The sequence below is a fragment of the Pygoscelis adeliae genome, unplaced genomic scaffold (assembly GCF_000699105.1).
Source record: "Pygoscelis adeliae isolate BGI_AS28 unplaced genomic scaffold, ASM69910v1 Scaffold10, whole genome shotgun sequence".
NCBI lineage: Eukaryota > Metazoa > Chordata > Aves > Sphenisciformes > Spheniscidae > Pygoscelis > Pygoscelis adeliae.
The window spans coordinates 3,873,036-3,899,284 of record NW_008824053.1 but is presented as its reverse complement, the minus strand read 5'-3'; the positions used below and the strand labels follow the sequence as shown (position 1 = coordinate 3,899,284).

The 26,249-nt window shown below is 38.7% G+C and overlaps 1 protein-coding gene across 1 annotated transcript in view; it reads right to left on the bottom strand.

Moving 5' to 3' along the window:
• Positions 1 to 26,249, bottom strand: part of ABCA4 (ATP-binding cassette, sub-family A (ABC1), member 4) — a 76,135-nt gene that overhangs the window by 39,167 nt on the left and 10,719 nt on the right. The window contains exons 6-16 of the mRNA XM_009333867.1: positions 22,808 to 23,005; positions 18,780 to 18,869; positions 18,158 to 18,395; positions 16,487 to 16,626; positions 15,252 to 15,368; positions 14,277 to 14,474; positions 9,578 to 9,783; positions 8,588 to 8,764; positions 5,419 to 5,641; positions 3,387 to 3,608; positions 1,235 to 1,439 (exon numbers count right to left, since the gene is read on the bottom strand). Coding sequence (XP_009332142.1) covers positions 1,235 to 1,439; positions 3,387 to 3,608; positions 5,419 to 5,641; positions 8,588 to 8,764; positions 9,578 to 9,783; positions 14,277 to 14,474; positions 15,252 to 15,368; positions 16,487 to 16,626; positions 18,158 to 18,395; positions 18,780 to 18,869; positions 22,808 to 23,005 — 2,014 coding nt within the window. The remainder of the gene's footprint in view (positions 1 to 1,234; positions 1,440 to 3,386; positions 3,609 to 5,418; positions 5,642 to 8,587; positions 8,765 to 9,577; positions 9,784 to 14,276; positions 14,475 to 15,251; positions 15,369 to 16,486; positions 16,627 to 18,157; positions 18,396 to 18,779; positions 18,870 to 22,807; positions 23,006 to 26,249) is intronic.

Below are 26,249 nucleotides of genomic sequence, written 5' to 3'. Positions count from 1 at the left end.
TGCTGCGTTCATGGAAATAGTACATTGTCCATTCTTTTTTAAATAAACAGAGTTGCAACACGGGCTTCTCCAAAGAGGAACTTTTAGGAAAGTTACTGCAAATCAGCTTTGAAAATAAATATGTTAAAATTGCATTAAACTTCTTTGTGAGGACACATTTCTTAAAAACTGAAAAAGGCATTAATTTGGTGTAGCATAGCTCACTTTGGTAGGGATACAAACAAAGCAGACTTAAGGTCATATTTTAATTTTAAAGCAAAATATCCTCAGACACATCTAAAACCATTTAACAAACGCTTATCTTTTCTTGATTTGGATTAACTATAAGTAATGTGTGCAGACAAGCACCATCTTACCTTATCCATCATTAATTTTCCTTTATAGCTAGAAAATCTGCAAGATCTCAAATTCTGAGTAACCGCTCAAGCAAAAAAAAAAAAAAAAAAAGAAAAAGAAAAAAGAAAAAAGCCATCTGCCAAGAAACACATTCTGGAACTGCAGTTCACATGTAGGAGTAATAAATTAATGAAAGGAAAGCTCACTTGCTTGTACAGCCTAAGAGTCTGCATTTATTATATTGTAACAATATTCAATAAGAAATCTTAAACAAGATTTAAGCTACAAGGACAAACCATTTTCTCACAAAGTTCCCAAACTTTGTAATTGATAACAAAAAATCCTTTTGTGAACTCGCACTAGAACCAGGATTCCCATTTAGAAATAAAATAAATCCACACAGGAACTTTCACAGCTGTCTAGGACACAGTATGTGTCTCAAGAAATAGTACTATCCTTTAATAAACAGTTGGCCTAATGTGGCCATGGTATATATGTGAACTAGAACTGTTATTTCTGTATTTTCAAAAATTTAAAAAAATTCTTACTAGAAGCGGTTGAAACGTCTCAAAAGAAAAACATGTACACAAATTGGCTTTTAACAGATGATATTTTTGTAATTTATTTTCTATTTAAATTTTAAAACAGGACCAGAAATTGCATCCTCCTTCTTAGTCTTTCCTCCTTTTCCATTCTTTTCAGGACTAAAATAGGAGAAAGGAAAAAGAAAGAGAGAAAAGTGGAAGCCCTTAATAAACCAGTGGTGCTATACTGGATAACACTCGTGGTCTACAATGTCAAATACCCTTCTTCTGACAGAGAACTACCCGGACACTGATTAGACTAACACAGTTTACAACAACTACCACTACTTTGTACAAATAAGAAATTGACATACCTGGAAAAACATTGTCAAGATACCAAGAAAGTATTCCATAGAGAAAAGCATCAAAAAGCATCATTTTAATAGAAAAAAGAAAACTATATTCATCTCCTTCCAAGGGACTGGTTCTGATGTTATCCCACTGTAGGCCAAGACCTTGCTCTTCATAGCGTGACAAGTATTCTGTACCAAAACCAAAAGCTACTTGAGAAAGCAAACTCTGGAATAAAGGAAAAATGACATTCAGCTCAGACAGAGGGACATTTTGTAAAGCAACCACAAAAAAAGACGACCTTTAGGGACTGGACTTCAAAACTTGGTAATGCCTAACAAATGATCAGGGAAAAGTGGTTTCACTTTTATATTGGACTGGGATGTTTAATCCTCTGAATGGCAGCAATTCTAAGCAGTATTTAACCATAATAGACTGAATTAAATCTTGGCTGTACTTTCTTTAGCTACCAGGCAACCTTCACAGCTTGTTTTTTTCCATTAATGTCTCTGTTCAGAAAATACTATAGATGCATCTAGAAATTTGCAGTGTACACCTTTGCCTGTCTTGGAGAAACAAAATATTTCCTGAGTGTATGGGGCAGGGCCACTATGAGTAACAAGGCAGAAAGTACACCAGATGCTCAGGATAAGGAAAACCACAACCATCCCCTCCCCTGGTGTGTCTGCTACCTAGTTCTCACACAACAAACTAATAAACCAGTATAGTATCCAAACATCTTCTTCAACGTTACATTGCAAAAAACAGAGCAAGAAGTGATATAGTGCTGTTTTACAGGATACGTAGTTCAGCCAGGCAGACCTTAGGAGAATGAAGGGACAAGAGGGATCCCAACAGCAACTCTCAGTGAAGAATTATCATAGTGTGCTAAGTAAAAAATGTTTGGTTTTCAGCAATACATTCATTGTTCAATTACTCTACTTGTCCTTAAAAATTTTTATTTTTTCTTCAGGCCCCCTACACATGCACACCCTGCCCCTTATCATCTCTTGTAATTAGCTCTTTTTCAGAGACTAACCTTTGAACTACAAATACAAGACCAAACATATCAGGAACAGAGAAAAATATTCATGGCTTCTGGCCAGCAAATATCCTTTCTTACATGGATGCCTCCTCTTTCACTTTAGGGTGAGAAAAGTGTTGTCTTTATGCTTAGACTGTGTGCTAGTCTCAAGATTTCTTCCCAAATCAGAACCTGTCAGAGGCCAACCCTACTCATTTCCTGACTTAATGACAGGATCAAGTTTTGCACTTTATTGCCTAGAATTGGTAGAACTAAAAAATAGTATACACTATATCTGTATAGTACATCAGTTAAGAAAGCTGATTCATAGCCATATTTACACTTAGTTACAGCTTTTAAAGAGTTTTGTTTTCTTTTTCCTTTTTCATTATATTTCCTGGTGCAAGAGAAGACAGTACTTCTCTTTTACCTAGGTTGTTAGAATGCTCAGCAAAGATGGGAAGACTGGATTCAAACATCCGCTCCCCTTCCCAATTCATTGGGCAACAGAAAATCAGTCTGAATAATTTTGTAAGTTCACAGTTCCATTTCAAAAAACAGCAAGAAGTTTCCAGCTCCACTGAATTGTTAAGTATCTTACCTATTATGGAAGAGAACCAACACGGAAGCACTGCATGAAGAATGTCTACAACTTCTTAGATGGAAGATATTTCTCAGAGCTTTGGCACTTAGGTTCAAATCCTAACTCTAAAGAAGGAATATGAATCTGAGGTCTTCTCATCCTTAGATATTACCCTGTTAACTAGGTTATAGCACATAAGACAGACAACTGTCCCCATTTTGTGAATTGCCTTTGTATTCATTAAACATGCCAGAAGTTAAATTTGCTTTGACTTATAAGGAAGTATTCAAAACTTCCTGCAATTATGCTAATTTCCTAGCATTCAAAAAGTAAAATTAATTTTATTGAATTTTCTAAGAGCCATGAAAATATCTCTTAGTCACTAGGTCTGCTAAAGGCTTATTCACTTGCAATCCCTAATTATTTGAGAGAGATTTAGAGGTCTCCCTCTCGGAATCAAAAAGCAGAGAGGAAGAGGTGTGCAATGCTTCACTACTCACATATGCACAGTGAGAAGGGCAGCTAAAATTTGAACCCAAAGATACCATATAATCAGTGAAAGGCTTACTGCTAGGATCTTCAGATTAACGGTCATGCGGTCTTGCCAGACAAAGCAGACAATGTGGGGCAGGTACAAGGTGAAGTAGATGACTCCACTGCAGGCAGCTGCCAGATTTGCTTTGGAGAAGAAGGTGCTGAACAAGAAACACTGCATTATGGTGGCTGTGGTGAATGTCAGTAGGAATAGAAAGAAGAGAAGTGGACTGCTGTAATGTAGTACCTGTCCGCACTGTAAGCAGAAGGAAAACGAAAAAATTTAGAAGTATTGCCACTTTCTGAACTAGCAGAAAAGGTCAGAATTGCCATTGACATGTAACCTGTCATGAGTAATAAGCCAGTCTTTCTTACCTAATATGATTTCTAACTCTCCCAGGCAGTAATGTTTCAACACCTGAGGCCATTTCAATAACAAATCCTTCATCTAACTTTATCCCTACTCCTGGATTGTGACTTCAGGTTAGTACAACACGCTGTGGAATTCATATTCCTATTTGATGACTGAATTACTATCATAACTGATTGAAAACGGACCTTCTGTCCCTGTCTTAATAAGCAAATGATTCCAAGCAAGATGTACCTGCTTGGAAATTCATACATTTTAAATAAAACTATTTGAACTATCATAATAAATTTTCATTGATCTCTTCTCATCTTCTCCTCAGTCCACTTGCTCGATGTGCAGGAAAGACAATGTAAGGAAGCCTGACAAAATCCATCTTAAAAAAAAAACCAAACAGGAAAATTATAAAGCTTCTGCACCTAAATGATATTCAAACTCCAGAAGGGTATCACAGCTGAGGAATCCAAGTGCAGCTTCTCAGAGATCCTTGTGTACTAACTAACCCACTGGGTGAACTGTTATCGACCTTTCTTCCTTAGAGCTTTTGTAGATCAAACGCTCCCTCTCAAGAAGAGCACGGACTGCTGCTGATTATCTATTTACTCCTAAAAACAATGTTGAGACCTATTTATTAGGCTCAACTTTGTTTTGAGCCTTACATAAAGCTCAGATAGGTCTATAAGGCTATAAATAGGTCTCAACATTGTTGCAACATCCCACTGGGCCTCTGAGACCAATTTCTTTATCAACAGTGATACAATCTCTCATAAGAATGTATTTACAAAGGTGCCTCACACTGGCATGGTGAAATCCAGGAAAGGAAGCAAATTATAGGTATAAGCACATTCCTTTCTGGTATTAACTACCTCCTGATTTTTAATTAAACCACTGTAGCAAATAAAGTAAGCTTTCCCTATCCAGCCAAGCTGTAATAGAACCGCAAGGAACTAGAACAACTCATCAGGGCAGGTGGTAAGACAGAGTGGACTGAACCCTAACTATGCATTTATACCAATAACAGTTCCCCACATCAGAAAAGATGCAAGGGCATTCTTCCTTATCAAAATGTTACAGATTTATATAACTAAACAGCAGCTAGGAGGAGCTTGGTTCTCAGGTAACAGAGATAAGAGGTAGTCCTTAGAGACAACATCTAAACTGTCCTGAAGAGTTACAAAAATGACAGCAATTCTGAGTCACAGAAGCAAAAGGGGTTTTTTTGTTTTTTTTTTTTTTCAGGTTGTCCTGAAAGTTCTGTCCTTGCAGTCTCTTTTCTCATTGAAATAGTGCCATAATTTCTAAGCAGGCAAGCACTGAATATTGTAAATGAATCACATATGGTGAATTACAAGATTAAAATTCTTCATATTATGATCCTTTCTATTTAAAATAACAATTATTATTTATTGGGAGATCTGCCTCTGTCTACAGGAAATACAATATACAGAGTAATCAGCTTGATGCATTGTTCTGTGGGGAATCTCACAATAAATCTTACTAGCGAATTTATCTTTCTGTCTCTGCCAAGTGCTGATGCTGTCATGAGGTCTGCTTAGAAGAATGCGCCTGCTACGTGCTGCGATCAGAACAGGCCACCAGCCATTCCTGTCTCCCTGTGAATGGCTACCATTCTTTCTCAACAGCAAACTGGTGTCAGCAGTGCAAACGCAACAGTGACTTTGAGAGTGGCAATCCTTACCATAATCAGTGCTGTGAGGAGGAACGTGCTTACAGCCATCATGACAAAGCTGTCAAGGAACCAAGCACACCAAATCACCCCATTAGTTATACCCCTGTTCTTCATAGCCTCTTTCAGACGCATTTCCTTCTCCAGCACTATACTCTTCACAGTCATGGAAACTGAATATATCCAAGCTAGCACCATGAAGATGGGAAAGGCGCGGTTTAAGGTGATCATGAAGCTACCAAAGCAAGAAGGGAGAAATAAATTAAATTTAGGTAAAACAGAGAAATATTGAGATGAAAAGCAAGAATGAAAAGGAAAAGGAGTGGGGAAGAATGCATTTATTCCATGGGACTGGAAATTCTCAGTCTAAACGTCAATAACATGTTGCTAGTGAACTTCACAAGCAACCTAAATATTAATGAAATAATGGTTGCTGCACTCCCATGAGACAGATGAATGTTATTTCTATTTTACAAAGAGGTTCTAAGGGTTACTGAAGGCTACAAAACACGTGATGGCTTGTGAAAATACATCTCTCTTCACAGTGAATTGCCATAATGCTTTTACTATGATGTACAAAGAATATTTTAAGACATATGCTAATGTTAACAATTTGGGAGTGTCACTGTCTTTTTATGCTCCCAAGATTCACCGCCAAAAGAATTAAACAAATTAAGCATTAAAAGCATCAGATGCTGCAGCAAGGCTGCTGAAATTCATACAAACCATGACTCGGAGAATGCATTGGGACTGTCTTACATAGTACCACTTCCAAAACGACAGTGCTGGGACAGGCTGCTGTGGGTGGCCCTTCATGTACTGTGATGAAGGCACCGCTCCCTTTCTCCCTCCCTCCTGCCAGACTCTACAGCTGCTCAGCCCTGGCAGATGATCCTTGGTGAAGCACTGCCCCAAGTGTGCTGTCAGGGTGAGAAAGAGATTTTGGGGTGAAAAAAGCTGAAAACATTTTCTATGAATTTGGGATTGCAATTTTTCAATGAAATTACCCTGGAAACCAAATGGACTTGATTCTTTAAAGGCCAAAAGCTTAGAGCTGCTAAAAACAAAAAGGAGCAAAAAAACCTTCAGCTTCCTAAATCTGAGCCCTACAGAACTACATTTTTGCTATATGCTATCATAGCTACTCCACTGTCAAAACAAATGGAAAATCTTCACTTTTTGAAGAGCAATCTGGCCTGCTGAAACAAAGCCATGCTTTGGTGGAATGGCCTGGGGTACACTGGGTTTTGCCTGTTGGTGGACACATGTAAGAGAGCACTAAGCCATGCATAGCACAACATACACGTTTACCATGAGGATACGCTTGCTTCACTTAAGCAGGCTCTCTGCAGAGGCCATCGCTGGGTTTGGATATCAGCCCTGAACTGTGTGTGGCTGCTGCAGGCTTCAGAGAACTTTCGCACAGATGGGGTTTCTACCTCTGCAGTATTCTCAGTGGGGAGGAAATAAACAGCAGGCTTGCCAGGGCCACATTTTGTCAGGCTAACAGGTAATGACTGATGGGAATGACAGGTCAAATTATGTGTATCGGCAATCTGCCATTATCTGAAGTATTAGCACTTGCCTGAACAGAACACACTGACAGAACTATGAAATGATTTCTATAGCATGGTTGGTTTTGGGTTTTTTTTGGTTTGGGTTTTTTTTTTAGTGAAATGTATATCAAGACACTTGCAGTAGCACAGATTGCAGCATTGGAACAGGCACACTGTGAACAGGGAAGAGGTACCACTTCATAAAATCTGGAGCACACGTGTTGGTTCAGGCAGCACTAATGGGGGGCACAGCCCCACTGCCTTCATGGAGCCATGAAATAGCCACACCCAGGAACAGAGTCTCTTTCTTTTTTGTTACAGAGCAACAAACCACCTCTTTCTCCTTTAGCTTCTTTATTCTGCTCTTCACCAGGGGAAGAAACTCCTGGTAATGGACTGCACCCACAGTCCTGGAATCCTTTGCTAGATTCATATGAGATTTAAGACAAAAACCAGTCAATCTTCATAAAAACCATAAACAGGAATTAGGGAGAAGAAGGTTAGAGAATATCAGGTTATTATTGAAAACTGTAGCATCCACAAGGGAAGAAAAAGGGCTGATGTTAACAGAAACCAATGCTGTATATCCAGTTTCATTGCAGATACTAGTCATGTAGTTATAAATGGAATCCTGTTTAAGGATGTGGTTAGGATTTTGGAAAGAAAGAGTTTCAAGAGACTAAGTTGTTTTGGGATTCTGCAAGGCCTGTAGGTGTCTTCAAGGATCAAAAACTACAGCTTTGGGTATTGGCGTATCTAGATATGATTAAGTCTAGGGCTAGGGTTTGGTAATACACTTGAAGCGACTGGGTTGTTTGATTCTTCAAGACTTACAGACATAGCAAGAGAGGTATCAGTTCCATCAGGACAAGCATTTTCTGTTCAATTTTTCTTTAGGAAATGATTCTTTGGATATAAAGAAAGATGGGATTTAGAAATGTAATTAGGGAAAAGAAGCTTACTACACTTCAGTGGATTCTGCACAGTTAACTGAAGGATGCAGTGTTTGTTCTAACATGGGTCAGTGCTCTGTGTTCAGTTTTGCTACAGGCACTGGTCATATGCTATAGCATGAGGCTTAGTTTTAGTTAGATAAAAACTTTTTAGAAGATCACATTTTTGCTGGGTCCTGTGTAATCACAGGGGTAGTTCCAGGACTGACATTGTTAGGGATCAAATCGTTATAGTTGGAGCGCCCTGCTGACAACAAATTCTCGGCTGTAATCAATGTGAAGGTTTAGGTTAGGTTATTATTATTATTGCCTGGAAAAGAAAGGCCAAAAAACCCCCAGGTTATTTTTTTGGATTTTGTGTGATATGCAAAAACTGGAAGAAAACTGCTGCTTTTAAGGGGCCAATGTTTTGTGTTCGTTTTAGGTCTGGACACTGGTTGCCTGAATGCAACAAAGGCCAGGACTGGGATTAGGGGTAGAATCTTGGCAAAGGCGGCTTCTGGAGTCTGGGTTATGGCAGGATAAGGAAAAGAACAAATTCATTCACTTACGTCTCAGTTATTGCTCTTGCATGTATACCTTAGGACTAGGGTTAGAACTGGTGCTTGGGAGTCTTAAAGCACACAGCAATCCAAGTATTCATCAGAATTAAGATAAACTGCTTTTACTCACACATCATCCACAAAACATGGATATGGCATTTGCTGCAGATAAATTCCTAATGGCACTTCAATGTTGGTCTGGCTCTTTATAATCCCATGCTCAATCATGTCTTGGAGATATGCAAAGCCTCCCCAGATATAACGTAAATCATCCACAGGATCAGCTCTTGGTCCAGGATCCCAGTACCTCAAAAGGAAAGTCACATGGAAACCATTTGGGTAAACAGTGGCTTTAGGGGAGGGGCGGGGGAATAAATAATAATAAAGAAGAAAAATCTTAGCTACTGAAATTGTAGGGGCACTGCCTGGAGTTGTCTTTTCTAGATTTTGGTCTGTCAGACCACATTGCTTGAGAAAGTATATGACCTGGAAGGTTCTTTCGTTTCCTTTAATTTTCTCTGCACTGACACATAATAGCAAATTTGGCCAAAAATGTACATAGATTAATCATATAGCAGAGTAACTGTTCTAGAACAGAAAAAACTACATTTGGAATATAGTACTCTTGGAGATTAAACTGGAACAGCTCAATTGCAACTACCAGACACCATTATATTCCTCTATGTAGATCATGCTGAGAAAATATTTCTGCTATCCCTTTAAGTGAGTCCACTTGAGGAGGACTTGAGGAGGAACAGCAGAGAAGTTCTGCTGTCCAGGTGGAGGACAGCTGGGTCACAGTCCACATGGGACTTTGTCTGCCTCTCCCAGTGATGGAGCCAACTAAAAACTTAAGCAGGTTACTGAATAGATTCTGAGCAGAGTCATTCCCTTTGCCATGTATCCATGCACCTACCCACTGCTTGGCCTAACTGTCACAAGAGTGATACCACTGGTGTCAGTACCTGGTAACTGGAGATGGATTCTGCACTGTATTACATACTAACTATTGGTGAATACAGTTGGATTTCATGCATGTATCCAATGCAGGTTCTAATGTCTTTATGTCTCTCATATTCATGTTATGGCAGGCAAGAACTGAGAAGAAACCATCACTTACCTGTCTTTGATTTTGTTTGTTTTCTCCACTACATCTATGTCCATCCGGATCTTGTATTTCACAAGTGGTGGAAGACTCCTGGTTGTAGGCTCTATGTCTGGAAAAACGACACCAGCCCAGAATTTATTTTCCTCCAGCAGATGAAGGGCTTGATGAGTCAGTTGAGTTTCATCAAGATAACCTTCAAATTTATCCAAGGTCAAGCACTACAAATAATCACAAAGAGAAAAATCGCATGGGAATAAACTAGTAAGAGGTATACATTAAAGCAAACATCAGTGGTTGAAAACAAAAAAGGGAGGTAGGTTCATCTGAAGTAGTTGCTGTTTTCAGCTTTAAAAGCTTATGCTGAAACTTAAAAGTTGACTCTCTCCTCCTTCCTGAAAGCTTCCCCATTCTTAGTCTAATTCTTATGACAAATTCAAAACACACAGCATTATCAATACAAGCTCAGAAACATCATTCTCCCTAAATCTCCCTCAGATTTAGCATTGCTGTGGTCAACGTGAGTGGATGGAATAATTTTGAAAGCAGTTTATTCCTGATATTTAAGGATTGCCTCCTCCAAGCTCAAGAAATGTCCATCCTGACAAATAAGAAATCAAGCAAGGGTGGCCACTAAAGCAGGAGCCGCTGTTGCAACTTAAGTATGATGGCAAATTTAGATGTACCTGTACAAAACGTATAGCTAGTACGAGGTTCAGCCAAAGCCTATGGTGACATGTTTACTAATTAGATAGAATGAAATTTTTTTTTAAAATATATATCACTGTAGTCATCCAGCCATGGAAATCTGAACTCTGCCACTTGGACTATACTTGGAAGGTTCCCTCAAAAAGGCAAATATCTGAATTGGAAGGGCTAAAGCTGCAGCGCAGATGAGGTCCCAGTATCAGGAACTGTCTCCACAGTCTGCATGCAAGAGATAAAATTAACTCAGCCATAAAATAAATCTGGCCATGAGAGCTTTTTAGCAGTCCAGTTGAATCGAAACACTATCCTTTTTCAAGTTTTGGGGCATTTTTTTCAGCCTAGGAAGTGCCTGAGTGAACACCAGGGAGCTAAAGGATGACTGATCCATAAGAAAAGTGCATTAGCCATGGACTTCAGCTGAAAAGCACTTTGTCAAGTGAAGCGCTGGCAGAGTCAGAGCATAAATTTGAAACTTAAAGTCTCTTAGGTATTTAGGTATTTATTCCTATTTAATGCCAGTCAACTAGTCAATTGATCCTACTGATAATACTGTCCCTACTGAATTCTGACATGTGATGAACCTGCTGGCTTAAGTTAACATGCTTTGGCTATCTCAATAATAAAATGTAGTTTACCCTTCACAGCAAACTGTTTTCTTAGTCTCTGTCATTATTGTGAAATGTATTATTATCAGTCCATATACAAGACACCAAGTCATCAAAATCTAAGCCCTTCATGTCCCCCCATTTAACTCCTATTTAACAGGCATTGTAAGACAAAAAGATTGTGAACACTACAAACTCTATCATTAGTTATCTGTAAAATTACAGACTTATGTTTGTACATTTAGCTTCTGCCCTTCAGAATTGGCAAGACATTACCAGAGAGTAGAAGTATTTAACCCCCTGATGGACTGGGAAGATACTTATTGAATTTTCTTGCTTCATAAAATTCCAGGAGGCGAACTTGTTTCATCTTATCTTCTTGATCATCTCTTGCAGGTCAATAACCAAAAATTACTCCACATCAAAGTGCTCATACAGGCAACTTGTTATTTAATGGATAGACATCTTAAGGACTCTTATTTAACCTTTCCCTGTGATAAATCATGCTCTGTTTCCTTGAAAACTTGAAGTATCACAGTTTAATGGGATCTATATGAAAAAAAATTTTTAACTGGCAGCAAAACAAAACAGTGCTTAAACTGATAACTTTATTGTTTTGTAGCTTTACTCTTCCTGGTGTTTTGCAAACGTTCGATCTCCTAGTTTGCTTTACAAAATTAAACTACATAGAATTTCATATCAGGAAGCAAAATAAGGCAGAAAAACTTTCTGGTTTGTATGCCAGAAGAGAAATCGAATTAGACTGATGGCTCAGGTTGTATTAATTTTTTTGAGATATGTTTATCGCACATAGTTAACTGAGTTCTGGAACTCAGTTTAGTTCTTGCCAAAGTGTCAGTGTTTCCACAACAAAGTCCTGCTGTGTAACTGTGTCTTTGCAGTGTCTGGAGGACTATTTGCTGTTTCTTTGTTATGAGGAATTATTTTCAAGGTACTTGTTGCAGCTGCAGAAGAACTCATGTAGTTTTCCAGAGGAATCTGTGGGAATGGCACTGGCAAAGTAGTAACAGACAACTGATCTTGTCTAGATTTTCACTGCAGAATAGACAGTATCTGGACTAGGCTGAGGAGCGGTATAGGCTCTTATCCAGGGGTCCAGTCAAGGAAGCAGCAAGAGTTCAAAACAGAAAACACAAGTGCTTATAGATCTTCTGGGTGAGTAGAACGAAACAAAAGCTTGTATGAGAACACAGGTTAAGACACCAGTGTTGCAATAATTCACACAATTTGAAAGTGAAAAGAGATTTTATATTGTAATCTACTAGCCAAAAACTAGAATTTCTTTCTTTTAACATTAATTGCAGTCAAAACAAAGGCTGTATGCTCTACCTAGGCTTTTTTCAGTGAATTGCGTCACAGCTTGTGCCTTCATAAACCTCACTATGTCAAAATTCATTCATCAACCACTTGGGGAAATTTATTTCAGATCTTCTCCCAATAACTATTTAACAATTTAAAATTTAAGATGGGAAAACCAAAGCTAAAATACTAAGAACAGGTTTGGAAGATAAAACTAGAAAATAATAAGCATAAAGAGGTAACTAGGTAGCACGCTCAAACAGTTTAGCTGTTCTGTGGCCTAAGGCAATTAAAGGGAAGAACAGGAAATTCTTGGAGTGGTGAGGATGAGCTGCCACTGCATAATTTGTGGGATTCTCAGCTGCCTCACAGCTTGCAGCAGAGACCTGGAGTCTCCAAAGACAGTTGCTGGCAGCACACCTCTCCTCATTGCATACTATGATAAGGAGTAGGGTGTCCCTGAAAGGCAGCTATTTGTTCTCATTGTGCTTGGCACAGTGTGAAAACATTCTCAAATGCTAACAACTCAGTGTAAACAGCAGACTTAAAAGAATAAGCTCATTACAAAGACCTTTAGGACACAAAGATCTATTACCAGGTACAGTAACTCCCCTGATATTGTGGATGTTCCAGCACTGACCTGCTGCAAGCAATATATTTCATTCAGCTTGAGTAAGAAATAATTCTGCTAACATGATGCAAAAAGAACATCAGAAGAATCAGCAGAGCTTTGTGCAAAAGCTTTATTGTTCCCTCTTGTAATAGCTATAGGAAGGCAGATAAACTCTCAGTTCCTGCCTTCTTGCAGGGGATGAATGGTCTTTTAGACTGAACTGAACTGGAATTAGGAGAGCTAGGCTCGGTCCTGTTGCCTACAACTAGTATCAATTTTCTCTGTGAGCTTGAGGCTCAGCTTATTTAACCATTAAATAATAACTAAATATTTACTTTTCTTTCAGAGATGCTTGTAAGATGTAATTCATCTATATAAAGACCCTGACCCTCATATGGCAGATGCTAAGTGTTGAGCTCCCAAGTATTAGTATTACTGCAGATAGCAATAGTTTTTTTTTTAAACTCTCGGAGTTAACCTGCAACATTGCAGGGTCCACTAGTTTTGCCTGGACTCATAAGTTTACAAAGAAGAGTTGGCATTTCATTCATCTAACTTAGCAGGAATCCATCCCATCTTAGGTCCAGTTCCAAACACATGTTTACCTGCAGTCAGAAATACACAGGATTAAAAAAAAAAACCCAAAACACCTCCTGGTGTCACTTACCCAGCTCTGGGAAGGAGTGGAGGCAGCAGTTTGCCTAGCTCTCTAAAAAAATATAACCTTTTTTGGACTTAGTCGGAGTCTGATGAACTCATCAGTAAGTTATATTGCCCATACCAGAGTAACCTCTTACTAAAAGTATCTTCTAAAGTATTTTTACAATGGCTTGCTATTTTCATCTACATTTTTAGCATTTTTCATTTACATAATGAAACTCCACCTCACTTCCTGCACTGTGGCTCTCAAAAAGCCTCAGAGCGCCCCACTAAAAACACAGCACCCTAGGGAAGGGGGGTACAGATTCCAGGAAAGAGACACAGACATCTTGTCAGAAGTGACTACAGAACAAGTAGAAACTCCCTCATTGGTTTCAATGGAATTTTGATCAGGTGCTTAAAAACCTGAAGGGGGACTTACCAAAGAACTGTTAGCTTCTCTGGTCCTGGTCTTGCTGAAATTAGTGGCCTGTCAGTTATTAGTACTTAGAAAAAAAAATGTTTCCTTGAGGTTTTTCATTCACTTTCTGCCTCTCAGCATCAAAGTGCGTTCAGATATTCAACCAATATTTTGAATTTTGGAGGCTCATCAAATTGAAGGTTTTTTTCCATAATAGTAAGTATTCATGTTCTTGTACTGCTTTATTATTTTAAAAAAATGCTTTTAATATTGAGATTAAATTTGAAACAAAGGAAGATGTCTTATGATTTTAACCTTCTCGTCTGTTGCCACAGACCCCAAGTACTGCCTACCCTGCTTTAAGATATTCTCTACAAGTATTCCCAGCAGTGGGAGGGCTGACCTTACCTCCAGATATTGACTGAGCAAACGCAGAGCTTGGTCTGCAGCACTGAAGATGTTCCGCCAGTCAAAGTCTGCCATTCCCTTCTCCCGGCTCCCTGGAGACCCATTGTGGAAAAAGTTGATTATGTGTTCAGCAGTTAAGCCTTCAGCACTCAGTTGGCTGTTCAAGAAGCCCCTCACTGTAGGGTGCTTCAGAGACTCCTGAGGAAACACATCAGGACAGCTTCACTACAATGATCCTCTTCACATGCCCTGTTTAGCTAGAAAGGTTTCCATTTCCATAGCTCTTTCTGAGCTATGTAGTAGTACAAAAGGGTATGCTAAGGAATTAATTTTATAAATGGGCAATTGCATAGCTGAACTGGAGGTGAGACTCGAAGAATGGTTGAAAAGAAATTTATCCTTGACTATTTATTGCATTTTTCCTTATAAGCAAGAGGACAAATGTAATAAATGCCTAATCTAATAGAGAAGAGTGTGGAAAACCAAATGTCTTCTCTAGTATGAACTGCTTTATGAACTTTAACTACAGATACTACTTGCAGCTGATCAAAGTCAGATCTAACGGATGTGGAAATAAGCAATTTCCTAAGGTAGTAAATTGCTGGACCCAGCAAAAACATGGTCCTACCGCCACCTTTGCCTGTGCAGAACCCAAGAAAATCAAGTTGTCTGCTCTTGAAGGACATTTTGGAGAGACAGGGAACCAGCGATTGCTGCCTTTATTAAGAAGTCACTAGCCAGATTCTAGAGAGTGTCCAGATCTGAGGTTTTGTCACAGAGATGCTGTAATGCATCTAAGACTAGACTTCAAACCAAGCCCAGTAACCAGTCCAACAGCCTCAAAGGCCACAGATTCCTTGCTGCAAAGGCTGTGCTTCCAGCCAAAACCTCCAAATTAATTCTCTCCTCCCTTAGCAAAATAAGGGATGGTAAAAGGCTGCTCTTACTGAGGATCCCTGCTAAGTTATAACATACACGGATCATATTCATTTGCAGGCTCTTTTGAAAGAAGTACCACAGCTGAGGTCCTACTTCTTCCCAAGCTTTGGTCAACAGTCTGAAGCGTTCAAGTTCCTCAAAAGTGGAGTTTGCCTGAGGAATGAAACAGTGGAAGAAGAGTGTTAGAAAGCTAAGGAGATAAACAGAACTTATGATCCAGCCATTCACTGACAGTGAAACCTGTAACTTACAAATGTAGTTTTTACCTTCAATACTTAAGAAACTTGTTAAAATAGCAGAAATGTTAATTCTCAGAAAAAGAATTTGTAAAATCCAACTGGAATCAAAGTCACTTAGGATAAATTTCTGTTGTACACATAATGGAAAAAACAAGTGCACATTAACCCCAGTTAACTTAAATTCTTTTAAATACTCAGGTTTTAGGTAGAATGATTTCTTCCTCTCTTTTTCCCCTTGACTATTTCTCTCCATTGAGAACTAAAAAGAAAGATGATGATGTGGGTAGATGAATAAATGGGAGGCAGTTGGAGAAGACAGATACTCTCATAGTTAAGATATTAGTTAAGATTTGAAAATGTTGGGCTGCTGTAAATCTCATGTTTTCCTGTATGAACTATGAGCAGCAGTTCTTCTGTGCCTTACATAGATGTTGAGAGTAGGTGAATTGCTGGTTATGAGGTGGCCAAAACCTAGGTCATATGCGACCTTGATTTAACTGCTCAGATTCATTTCACCCAGCTTCAGGCACTTAGTGAAGAGTCCAGGCTCCATCCTATTTTCATGAAGTGAAAATTATTTATCATTTCAACATATATAACATTAAACCATGATGTTGCTATTGGTTTGTAATCTCTCAGTGTCAGGTCTCAATGAGTCTATCCAAGCCTCATAGCTGCCCCATTTAAATATTTACTAGCACAGAGCTGCTGATGTTCCTATATCTGTAAAATATATATATATATATAACATTACTATTTTTACTAGTGTAAATGTCGAATCGTGCCAACAAAAGGCTACCTGAGCTGGAAAAAGTATGTAGTGTGGACCAAGATGGGATGAATCAGTGAAGATCTGTCTCCTGTTTTTTAAACAAAGAGTAACTGTCCCTCCTCTGATAACCATCAGAACAAATTGAGTTCTGAGAAGAAAATCTGATTAGGTTGAGGTAGCTGGGTCACTGTTTTTCAAAAGATGTTTCTTAGAATGCAATTTTTTAGAAATATACATTTTTGTATTTCAGAACTTCTTACATTTTTTAGGATTTGCCGTACAGAAGGTGAATCAGGAGCAAAGAGAATTTTTCCCATCAGCAGGGGCTTCACAGCACTCCAGGCTATTTTGGTTAAAGGGTTTGATTCCAAGTTCTGGATCAATGCATTACAAAAGGGTGCTAAAGACAGAAAGAAAGACAGTCTTTATGAAACCCTACTCAAATCCTATCATACGTAACATCCTGCAGGGCTTTTTACTGGCAATATAGACAGTTTAAAGCATTTTGAATCTTTAATTTAACCATCTTAAATAGGTTAAGCACATTCTGCAATGTAGACATACAACATCTGAATAAATGGAAAAGACTACTAAGTAGATACTGGAGTTGTAAAGTAGACACCATGGAAATCAGAAGAGCAAACAAATTTAATCATTTGAAAGTTGCTGTTATTTATAAGGTATTTCAAATGGAGGAAACCAGACAGCTCAAATCTCACTGAACAATTTTGAGCTCTAATTGCTTTTCTCCTAATGACTTAGCTCCTTTGTATTGTAGTTGATACTGATAGAAAACTACTTTTTCCTCCTGTTAGCGGTTAATTGTTACACAGTATAAACTATTGGGCTGGAGATCCAGCAGGCTTGGATGTTGAACTCCAGAACAGTTCAGAACTGGATCCTACAATAATTTAGAACTAAACATTTTAATGTAAACATTTCTATCTTACTCCTGCACTATGAAATAATTAGTTTACTTGGATATCATTCAACTATTTTGTTCCCTGGCTGAAGAAATGGAGTACTGGGCCTTTTACGGGTCTTTTGAAGGTCCACACATAAGTAGAACCAAGTATCAACATGGACAGTGAAAGGCAGAAGTCTCTTTACAGGCAAAGTGCTCACCTGTACTTTGTAACCCTACAACCATATCTATCACAGCGGAAGGGACACAGAAATGTACTACCAGCGATAATATGGATGTTAGTACAGAAAAAATTGCTGGTGGTCTCAATGTAGAGAAAAACTAAATAGCAAACAGAAGGGGATATAATAAAAAGATAAAATAATGAATGGTAGAAAAGATAAAATTGGTTCCTCTTTCTTTGGTTCTCTCCTATTACAATAGCAAGAAGATAAGTGAGGAAATCAAAGCAACAAAACCTGGTAAATTGAAATACTTTGTATGTAAGATTTAATTATGCTGTAGAACATTACTGCTACAAAATATAGGTACTTTTATGCAGGAAGAGAACAGCTGCCATGCATCAAATTGAGTATTATTTAAAAGGAGAGATTTTAAAATTCCTGTGCTCCAGGCCATCAATCAAGTTGAGAGGCTTTAAAAAAAAAAATTATCTTGGAGAAAAGTAATTCCAGAATACAGCGCTGTATTTTCCTGAAGCTTCTTCAGAAGCATCTAGTTCTTCCTGGTATCAGTAGCATATATTAGAAGATAAGACTGAGGGACTGTCTTAATTATGATGATGACGATGTTTATGTGTTTGTATTGAAAGCGTATTTCTGTCAGTTCTCAATTCTTGGGCTTCTCCGCTTCCAGCTATGAAGTAAGTACGAAGTAAAACCATTTCACCTGTCTCTAATTTCCTGAATCAACTGCTTAAAAATGTTATTTTATAAAAGCAGCAGTGGTATTCTAACATAAGGGCACCCGTCTATAGTCTCTGTAATGGTTTGGTGGAAAAACTTACTGGTTGTATTATCATAAAGATAACTGGATTTCTTTGTTGACTCAATCCCCAGGAAAGCTTTGTAGTTATTATCTTCATACCAGTTGAAGGAAAGCACTCTGGATCCACCTCCTTCTGGGTAGCCACAGAAAAGATCAGACAGGTTGCTCACCAAGTGGCCTAAGGATTCTGGCCTTCTGTCTTGTACAAATGGTTGCAGAGCCATCAAAAGGTCCTGAACACTTTGCTTCCTGGCTAGCTGCAGTAAGACAAGATTTTGTTAATTGCAACCCTCAAAGAAGGTAAGCATCTGGTGAGGTCTCAGTTGTGCCCAGACTGGTAAAGTCTGGACGCAGTCAGAACCTCGTCCTTTTATCTCCTCTGTCCTGATCAGAGGCATCATTTTCAGCTCTTGTTCTCTCATGTCTTTTCTGAGGAAAAGAATATGCTTCATAATTGCCAATGCTTATGTCTACATTTATTTTGTAATGAGAGAAGAATGAATTTCTAAGGAATCAGCTCTTCCCAAACAAGTCTATTTCCTTTCTGATAAAGCAGGTAACTGGAACATAAATAGAACAAAGAAAAAGGAGGATTATGTGCTACCCAGAAAAGTGATGCCATCTATTATTAAACCACTTACCTTTTGCACTGCCTGTGACACACTAGACAGCACCCTCCCCCAGACCTTCAGGTCAACACCTGGTGAGCTTCTGTCCAACACAGTGGGAAGCTGTGAATACATCAAGAAATACAGATGTTTTGTATAGTTTCTACATGACAACAGCTAATTACAGTGAGAAAAGAAAATCCAAATGACATCTCTCTAGCTCAAATACTTTGAGTTATTTGGAACAGCGAGTCTTGTAAGCCTGTCTTGTGGGGCCACAAATCCACTACCCATGTGCAGACTCACACAGCAACCTGTGTAAGGTTACTTACTAACATGAGGCTGAAACAGTCACAGGCCACTGAAAATATAGCTTGGGATTTGTTCTGCTTATCTAAGCCCACCATGCCAAAAGGTGCAAAAATGGAGAAGGAATGCAGGAACTGGGATTTCTGAGAAGCTGCTTCTCACAGAGGCTATTCTTCCAGGGAGACGTACAGACTCTTGGTAACTTCTCAGTTTAGCAAAGGTTGTGATACAGAAGTCCCTATTTGCCATGGAGGTAAATAACTGGTAGTACTTTACACTTGAGAGATTTCCTGATTTTGGAGGCAGTCTGGTCCTCGCTGTCTGTCAGATCTGACAGAAACCATTACTTCTCCAGGCTCCTGCAGACTGGCCAAAGGGCCTTTCCAGCAGGAGTTAACACTTTAGTTAACACTGGCTTCTTAAGAAACAGGTGACACCATGGCATGCCATCACATACCACTTTGCTTGCATCACTGCATCCTTCTTAGTCAGCTGTCTAAAGAATCACATGTGCACTTGGAGTTAGCACTCTTGAGGCTTTCTCAGGCATCTATTTCTTTCGGTATTACAATAAAATATAAACCTGGACTTTTAGATAGCTAGGCTGTAACATTTATGAGATAAGCCCCTAAAAAGACTTCTCCAAAACTGTGTAGCTATACACCCTGCTGATTCCCTGCCATTCCTTTCAGTCAGTAGGTGGTTAAGAAAGCAGAAGACAGCTGCACTGTGTAGGTACCTGGCACGGAATCACAAAGGCAAGAGTTTTTATGGAAAGCTTATGTTAGCACGTTCTGATCTGTCACTTGCAGTTCAGGCAGGAAGTATACATATACAATGTTTCAAAATACACTTTTCCTTTGTCTTCTAAGGGGAACCAGTCTCTGCAAAGATTATACAGGATTCTTGGAGCACTTGCCTTAACCTGGCCTTTTTGAAACTGTGAGCAACAGGTATTGTAAACAATCTGAAGCAAACCAGAGAAAAGCCTGGGATAAATATGGAATTAAGAACCTCCTTCTTGTAGCTAGAGGAAAAGAAAAGAGAAATAGGGGCAAAATTACACATCTGCTCCTAAATATTATTTCTTGCAGGAGGCATTCAGCATGAATCGGGTCTTAGTAGAAATGTCCTACAATGACTGAATTTGTACTCAGCTAGTTCACGTTCTCTAGAAGCACACATAAGACAGGATCAGCAGACATTACATACAAACCACACTCTCATCTGACCTAAATATCAGAGCATACAGTTGGGAATGTTTATTGACCCGAAGCACAGAGGAGGATGAAAGCTTTACCCAAAATATTTATCCAACTATTTTCATATTCACTGGAAGTGAATATGGTGTCATGAAAAAAAGGACGAGCATAAACATTGAAGAGTTTCTTTCCAATAATGCAAGGCCCAGTTCTGGAATCCACAGTCAGCTGCCCATCCTAAAATAAGCCCTACTCAAACAAGGAGCTCTGCAAAAACAAATTCTGCTATGTGATTGGCTATACTATACAACTGTAGCCTGAAGACCATGAAGCACGGGGTGACTGACAGCGTAAGAGTGCAGAAAATAACCTGGTCTTGAATACACAAGTATTTCTAATGTAGAAGTTTTAAAACTAATGTAGAATTTTAAAAAGCCCAATGAAGATTCATTCTATATATGTAATTGAGTGTAGATTTACACTCAGTTTGATTACATATCAAGTGCATGTGATGATACTGATCAAAGCAGCTGTTTCAACAACATGTGTCTATGCTTAGGGAAGAACTGCTTATCTCCACCCAAAATTGCAATAAGGTATTAATGAATTTTATTTTCATTTATTTATAAGGTTTAAAGAACTTCAAACAAAGCTTAAACAGGCAGGTTCAAGAACAGCAGTGCTCCAGAAAGAGGCTCATTTTCCCTGCTGTGGCTGAGCCAGCCACACAGTAAAGGAAGGGCCTTATTTTTCTGTCTCTGCTTTGCTATCAAAAACATGAGTTGCTTTAGTTTCTGGCAAAAACCCTTAGAGGGTATACATGAGCACATGAAGGATTTGAGTGTATGTTTATGCACATACATACCTGAATATGTTGATCACAAATTCAACAAGAAACATTAATTTCAAAGTGGTGGAGAAGCACATTGTAAAAATAACTGTGGCAAGGAGTGCTTATGCACAGTCTACCATTTAGTTTAACAGAAGTAACTGAGATGGATTTTGATTTAAAATGGGAACTTCTGCCGTGGAAAAAACCAGAAATATATTAAAATTATTTAGCAACTATAATGATGGGAGTGTGAGAAAGCTTCTACCAACTTGAGGTCTCATTGTACTAAGCATCATGAAAAGATAATCCCTCTTCTCTGCAGCTGGATGCACATTAAAACCCACTGGGAATCAGGCTTCTAGCAAGCATCAGATATATGAAAATACCTGAGTATATTTTTAGAAATGGAAAATATCAGCTTTCAAAAGCTGACCACAGATTCTTATCAGGATTGGCAAAATCACATGGGCACAATGAATGACTGTCAATGCTACAATAATCAAACAGTAATTTGACTGGTGTGTCAACACAGCTTCTGGCATCCTCTGTTCCCAGTTCTGAGCAACTCAAAGCTGAATAAAATCCATGTTAAATTAATCATGATGTTACACTGCTGTGGCAGAAAAAGTCTGATCAATACTTTCTATGTAACTTTAGCAGCTGCTTATATATCCTGCCGGCTGTATACAGCAAACTGCCAATGTGATGGTCTCATGACATTAAGTTACAAGGTGAAAAACAGCAAATTAAAGTCGTTGTTGAAAAATGCAAAGTCATGATCATGGGAAAAACAAACATGAAAGACAAATACACAGTGATGGGCTCTAAGTTTGCTATCATGAGGAAAGAGACCTTGGAGTCTTCATGAATAGTTCTCTGAAAGCACCAGCTCAGTGTGCAGAATACAAATGGAGTATTAGAAAAATATTAGGAAAAGAACAGAGAGCAAAAGCAAAAAAAACCCCCATCAGTATGCCATTTTATATATATAAACAAATATATATTCATATTATTACTTTTAAATATATAATAAAACATAAATAATAAATAAATATACGTATAATGGCATAATGCCTCCATACTGAACCAAGGTTGCAGTTGTGGTTAATATATGGCAAGAAGGTCACAGCAGAAACAGGAACAGCACAAAGAAGGGCGGTGAAAATGAACATAGGTAAGGAAAAGCTTCTGTAGAAAGAGTCATGAAAGCCGGTACAACTTGTTTGTTTTGTTTTTTTGTTTTTTTGTTTTTTTTTTTTTTTTTAAAGGCTCATATGGTTTTCCCAACTCAAGCTGCATCATGGCTTTGACTTCAGCATAAAATTCTGTCATGTTGGATGGAGCAAAGACAGGATGGGTTGTATGGGGTATTTTCAGAACCCTCAGCAAGGTCCCTGTAGGTCTTGCCACACACTGTTTTGCTACACAGACTGGAAAGACCAGATAATAGTTCCACACACACTCTGATTTTAAAATTGCATTTGAATTTTTTAGTTCTGTTGTACTGTGAATTTCATCTGTTTCATCCCAAAGCATACTCAGAACTGTCTAGTGTTCTGCTGATGGTAGGTTAGCGATCGTACATCCATAACCTTACATTTGCAGGGGTAAATAAACAAAGACCACTTGGAACATTGGTGATGTATTACAAAGAAAATTCTTGAAATATCAGCCAAAAAAATGACAACATAAGGCAGGATGATTGTGTTAATACTTACCAGCTGAAATAGCTTAAAGAAATCAACATTTGCATACAAGGCATCTTCTACTCTCTGTAGGCTTTCCTGGGACAAGGCACACATGGCCTTGTGCACAGAAGGGAGACCTCTTCGGCTGCTGAAGATAATAAAGCGGGTCAGGAGCATCTGACTGCAAGCAATGTCCTTCAGAGTCAAGCTAGGGACACCGTAGGCAAACTGCAACCAAAAACAATGTTTCATTTACTATTGTGGAACCTTCATACTCCTCAGGAACAGTTAAAGATTTAGCAGAAGTGGACACCTTGATATCAGTCCCTGCTAATATTTTCATGAATGGCAGAAGGATGTGGTCAGCTGAAGCATCAACTCTTGAACCACCTTCACTTGATGTTATGCTAGATCACCTTGCCTTCAGTCACGTTTTTCCTCTTCTCGTTATTGCTTCTTCCTTCCATTGCAAAAGTTCTGTGAGTCTTTTTCCTTCCTCTCTGTCACCTAAGCACACCTGATGCCATGCCACCCCCATCCTTGTGGTTAAGGAGGGATACCTACGGCTTGCTTGAAAGTATTTCCCCAGGACTGGTTAACTGATTGTGCCACATCACTCTACCTTTTGTGTTTAGGCTAGTTATGTTTTTGCTGTCAGTTACTCTAAGAGAAAAAGGCCAGTTCCACTGATTCTCAAGCTTGATTTCCCTCAGTATTTTATTTCAGTTATGACTATTCCATCCCAATGCTTCCCCACAGCCATTAATCATTGTCACTGTGCACAGGCATACAGCCAGGCTTTACAAAGCCATTTTACGTTAAACCATACCCATTCTACTGATTACCACTTCTAATATAAACACGGAACAGAAAAAAACAATTATTATCTTTAGTGTTCAACCACTGGGAACATATTAGTTAAACCAATGTAAATGCAGAATAACTCCATAGAAATCAGTAGATTTACCTGGGATTTACATTGTTGTAATGGAATACTCTTGGTAGTCTATGATTCAGTTCTACTTGCTTTATAACGGACAGAATACGTGGCAATATAATAAAAAATAGCACTGGAAAATGCTCATAAGGTAATGTTCCTATCCTCTGTCCACCTCTTTTCACAGTACAAATTGTAAGGAAAAAAGCTCACAACACTGATGACTGTAAATGCCTACTGTGCTCAAGATGAACACAGACTTTCAGACAAAAAAGAACTATGCACTGGCACAATATCATCAGGCTAAATGAATTTAATAAACTGCATAGAAAAAGAAATAGTCAAAATCTGCACAGAATATAACTTTCTTTAGAAAAATAATCTGCTGAGCATTCCAGTCTTTAAGACATTTAGATCAAAACAAACACACCACACCTATAGCAGGTCAGACATAGGTGCACATTTATTTCCTATCTAACCAAATTAACAAAGCCATCTAAGAGATTCTGAACATTATCAAAATTTTATATCTGTAAATCTTCTATAGTTATCAGCTGAGACTTGTTTGGTGGTGCCTGTAAAGACAAATATTTAAAAACCCAGAGGAATGAGAAAAAACTTAATTAGGTTGCTTTGGCGAGTAGATTCAAGCTTGAGGAGTTACTTATTAAGTGCTTCATATGTCAGAAGCTACCAACAAAACTGCAAGTGTGGTTGTGGAAAGTCAGCATCCAGAAGAGGAAAGGCAGGGGAAGAGAGGTCTAGTACAACACTGTATTTTGTCTACCATGACTACCCTGGGTTTCAGCTTATGGAGCTGCAGTTGACAAAAAAAAAAAAGCACCTGAATTACTCACAGATTGTGTATTGAAACAACGATACAAAAAAAGGGATGTGAATTTCTAGTAAAAGTATCTGATAGGTACTGTCACTATCATCACTTCAGCTGTACCCATATAAAGGCATTGTTAACACAAGTTGGACAGTGTGGAGAGAGGCAGAATGCAAAAGAAGAAATGCAACTGACAGATACAATCTGGCTCGCAAAAAACCTCCAAAACCAAACACCCCTGCCATCCCTCAAACTGGAACATCTGAATTGGATTTAACTGACTTGATGTCAGTGAAAAAATTTGCTTATTTGCTCAGCCACTTATGTCCTGGGGATATGTGTGAGGAGACCAGCATTTTTTAACCATATACGCCTGATCTGGCATGGTCCTCATCATCCAGCGTGAACTGCAACGAAACTGAGCTGCACAGGGAGGCAGCCTGGGAACCTTGTTTTGACTTGTGAAATGAGGAAACTGTGACATTAACAACATTGAGAAGGATTAAACAGAGAAAAAAAAAAAAGAGGTTATTTACAAACTGTAACTGCATTTCAAGAATGTTCATGAACAGACGGGATTAGAAAAACACCAAACCTCCGCCCTTCCAATATTTCCGGTAGGGTGGGCTGTTGCTAATCTTTCCTGAACCTCTTATTGTGTTTTAACATCAGTCTCTTATCCTTATCTTAGAGTGACTCAAAAAAGCAGGCCCTCAGAGGAAAACTTCAATACTTTTCTTTTTTTTTTTTTTTTAATCAATGTGTCACTGTTTGGCCAAAGCTGGCTAGATGAAGTCCAAATTATTTTTTCAGCTAGTTAGCTGTTTGATCAGGTTTAGCTTTCAGCTCTGTGTGTCATTTCCTGCGCTCCCAGGCGGCTCAGACCTAGATCTGCAGCCAGCTGTTGGCAACAGTCAGGCTCTTGTAAACAAGTCGCTTTCAGGTTGATCAGCTCTGTGCCATGAGAGCCAGGGGGAGGAGGGTGTACAGCAATATGCGAGCAAACAGCGGGTAGAGCAGCATGAAGAACTAGAGATGAACTATCATGGTTGAGGCTTAAGATGACCACAGATCTAGGTTCTACTCATGGCTCTGCAACTTCTACCTCAACCAACTGTAAGTCCAGCCCAAGTAACTTGCTTATCAAGAAGGTCTACAGGAATTAAGCCATTTATCTCCCATAGGAGATCAAGTGTTCAATTCCTATTGAAAATTATTGTCTTGCGGTCCTTTGAAAATGACAAGATTAGTTTTTCTGCATCAGTTGCTCTTGGAGGAAGTATTAACAGCACTTTCTTTCCTCATAGCTGTAAATCAGCTCTTGTGAGATGATCTTGTATCCCTGTGATTACTGCTAACAAGAAAACTTTATGGAGGACAGCAAAAGTGGTATTTAACACCAGGTTTCCTCCAGCTTCCTCTCTAACTGATGTTCAGATTTCTTTAATTTCCAGCATAAAGAGAACTACACCTCTTTCTACATCAGCACAGAAAATACAGCAGAAAGACACCGTGTTCCAGCAGGTTTCAATCATACTTTTGGTGATAGAGTTGAAAACTTCAGTCCTACACTGGCAGGCAGAGTTTTTAAACAGCAGATGAATGAATGCCACTGGGGAGCTAATAGAGACTAACACAGCAGCACACAGTTCTCCTGGCGCAGCAGATCTCTGATGAAGAAGAGGTTAGCGATAAAAAGGGAA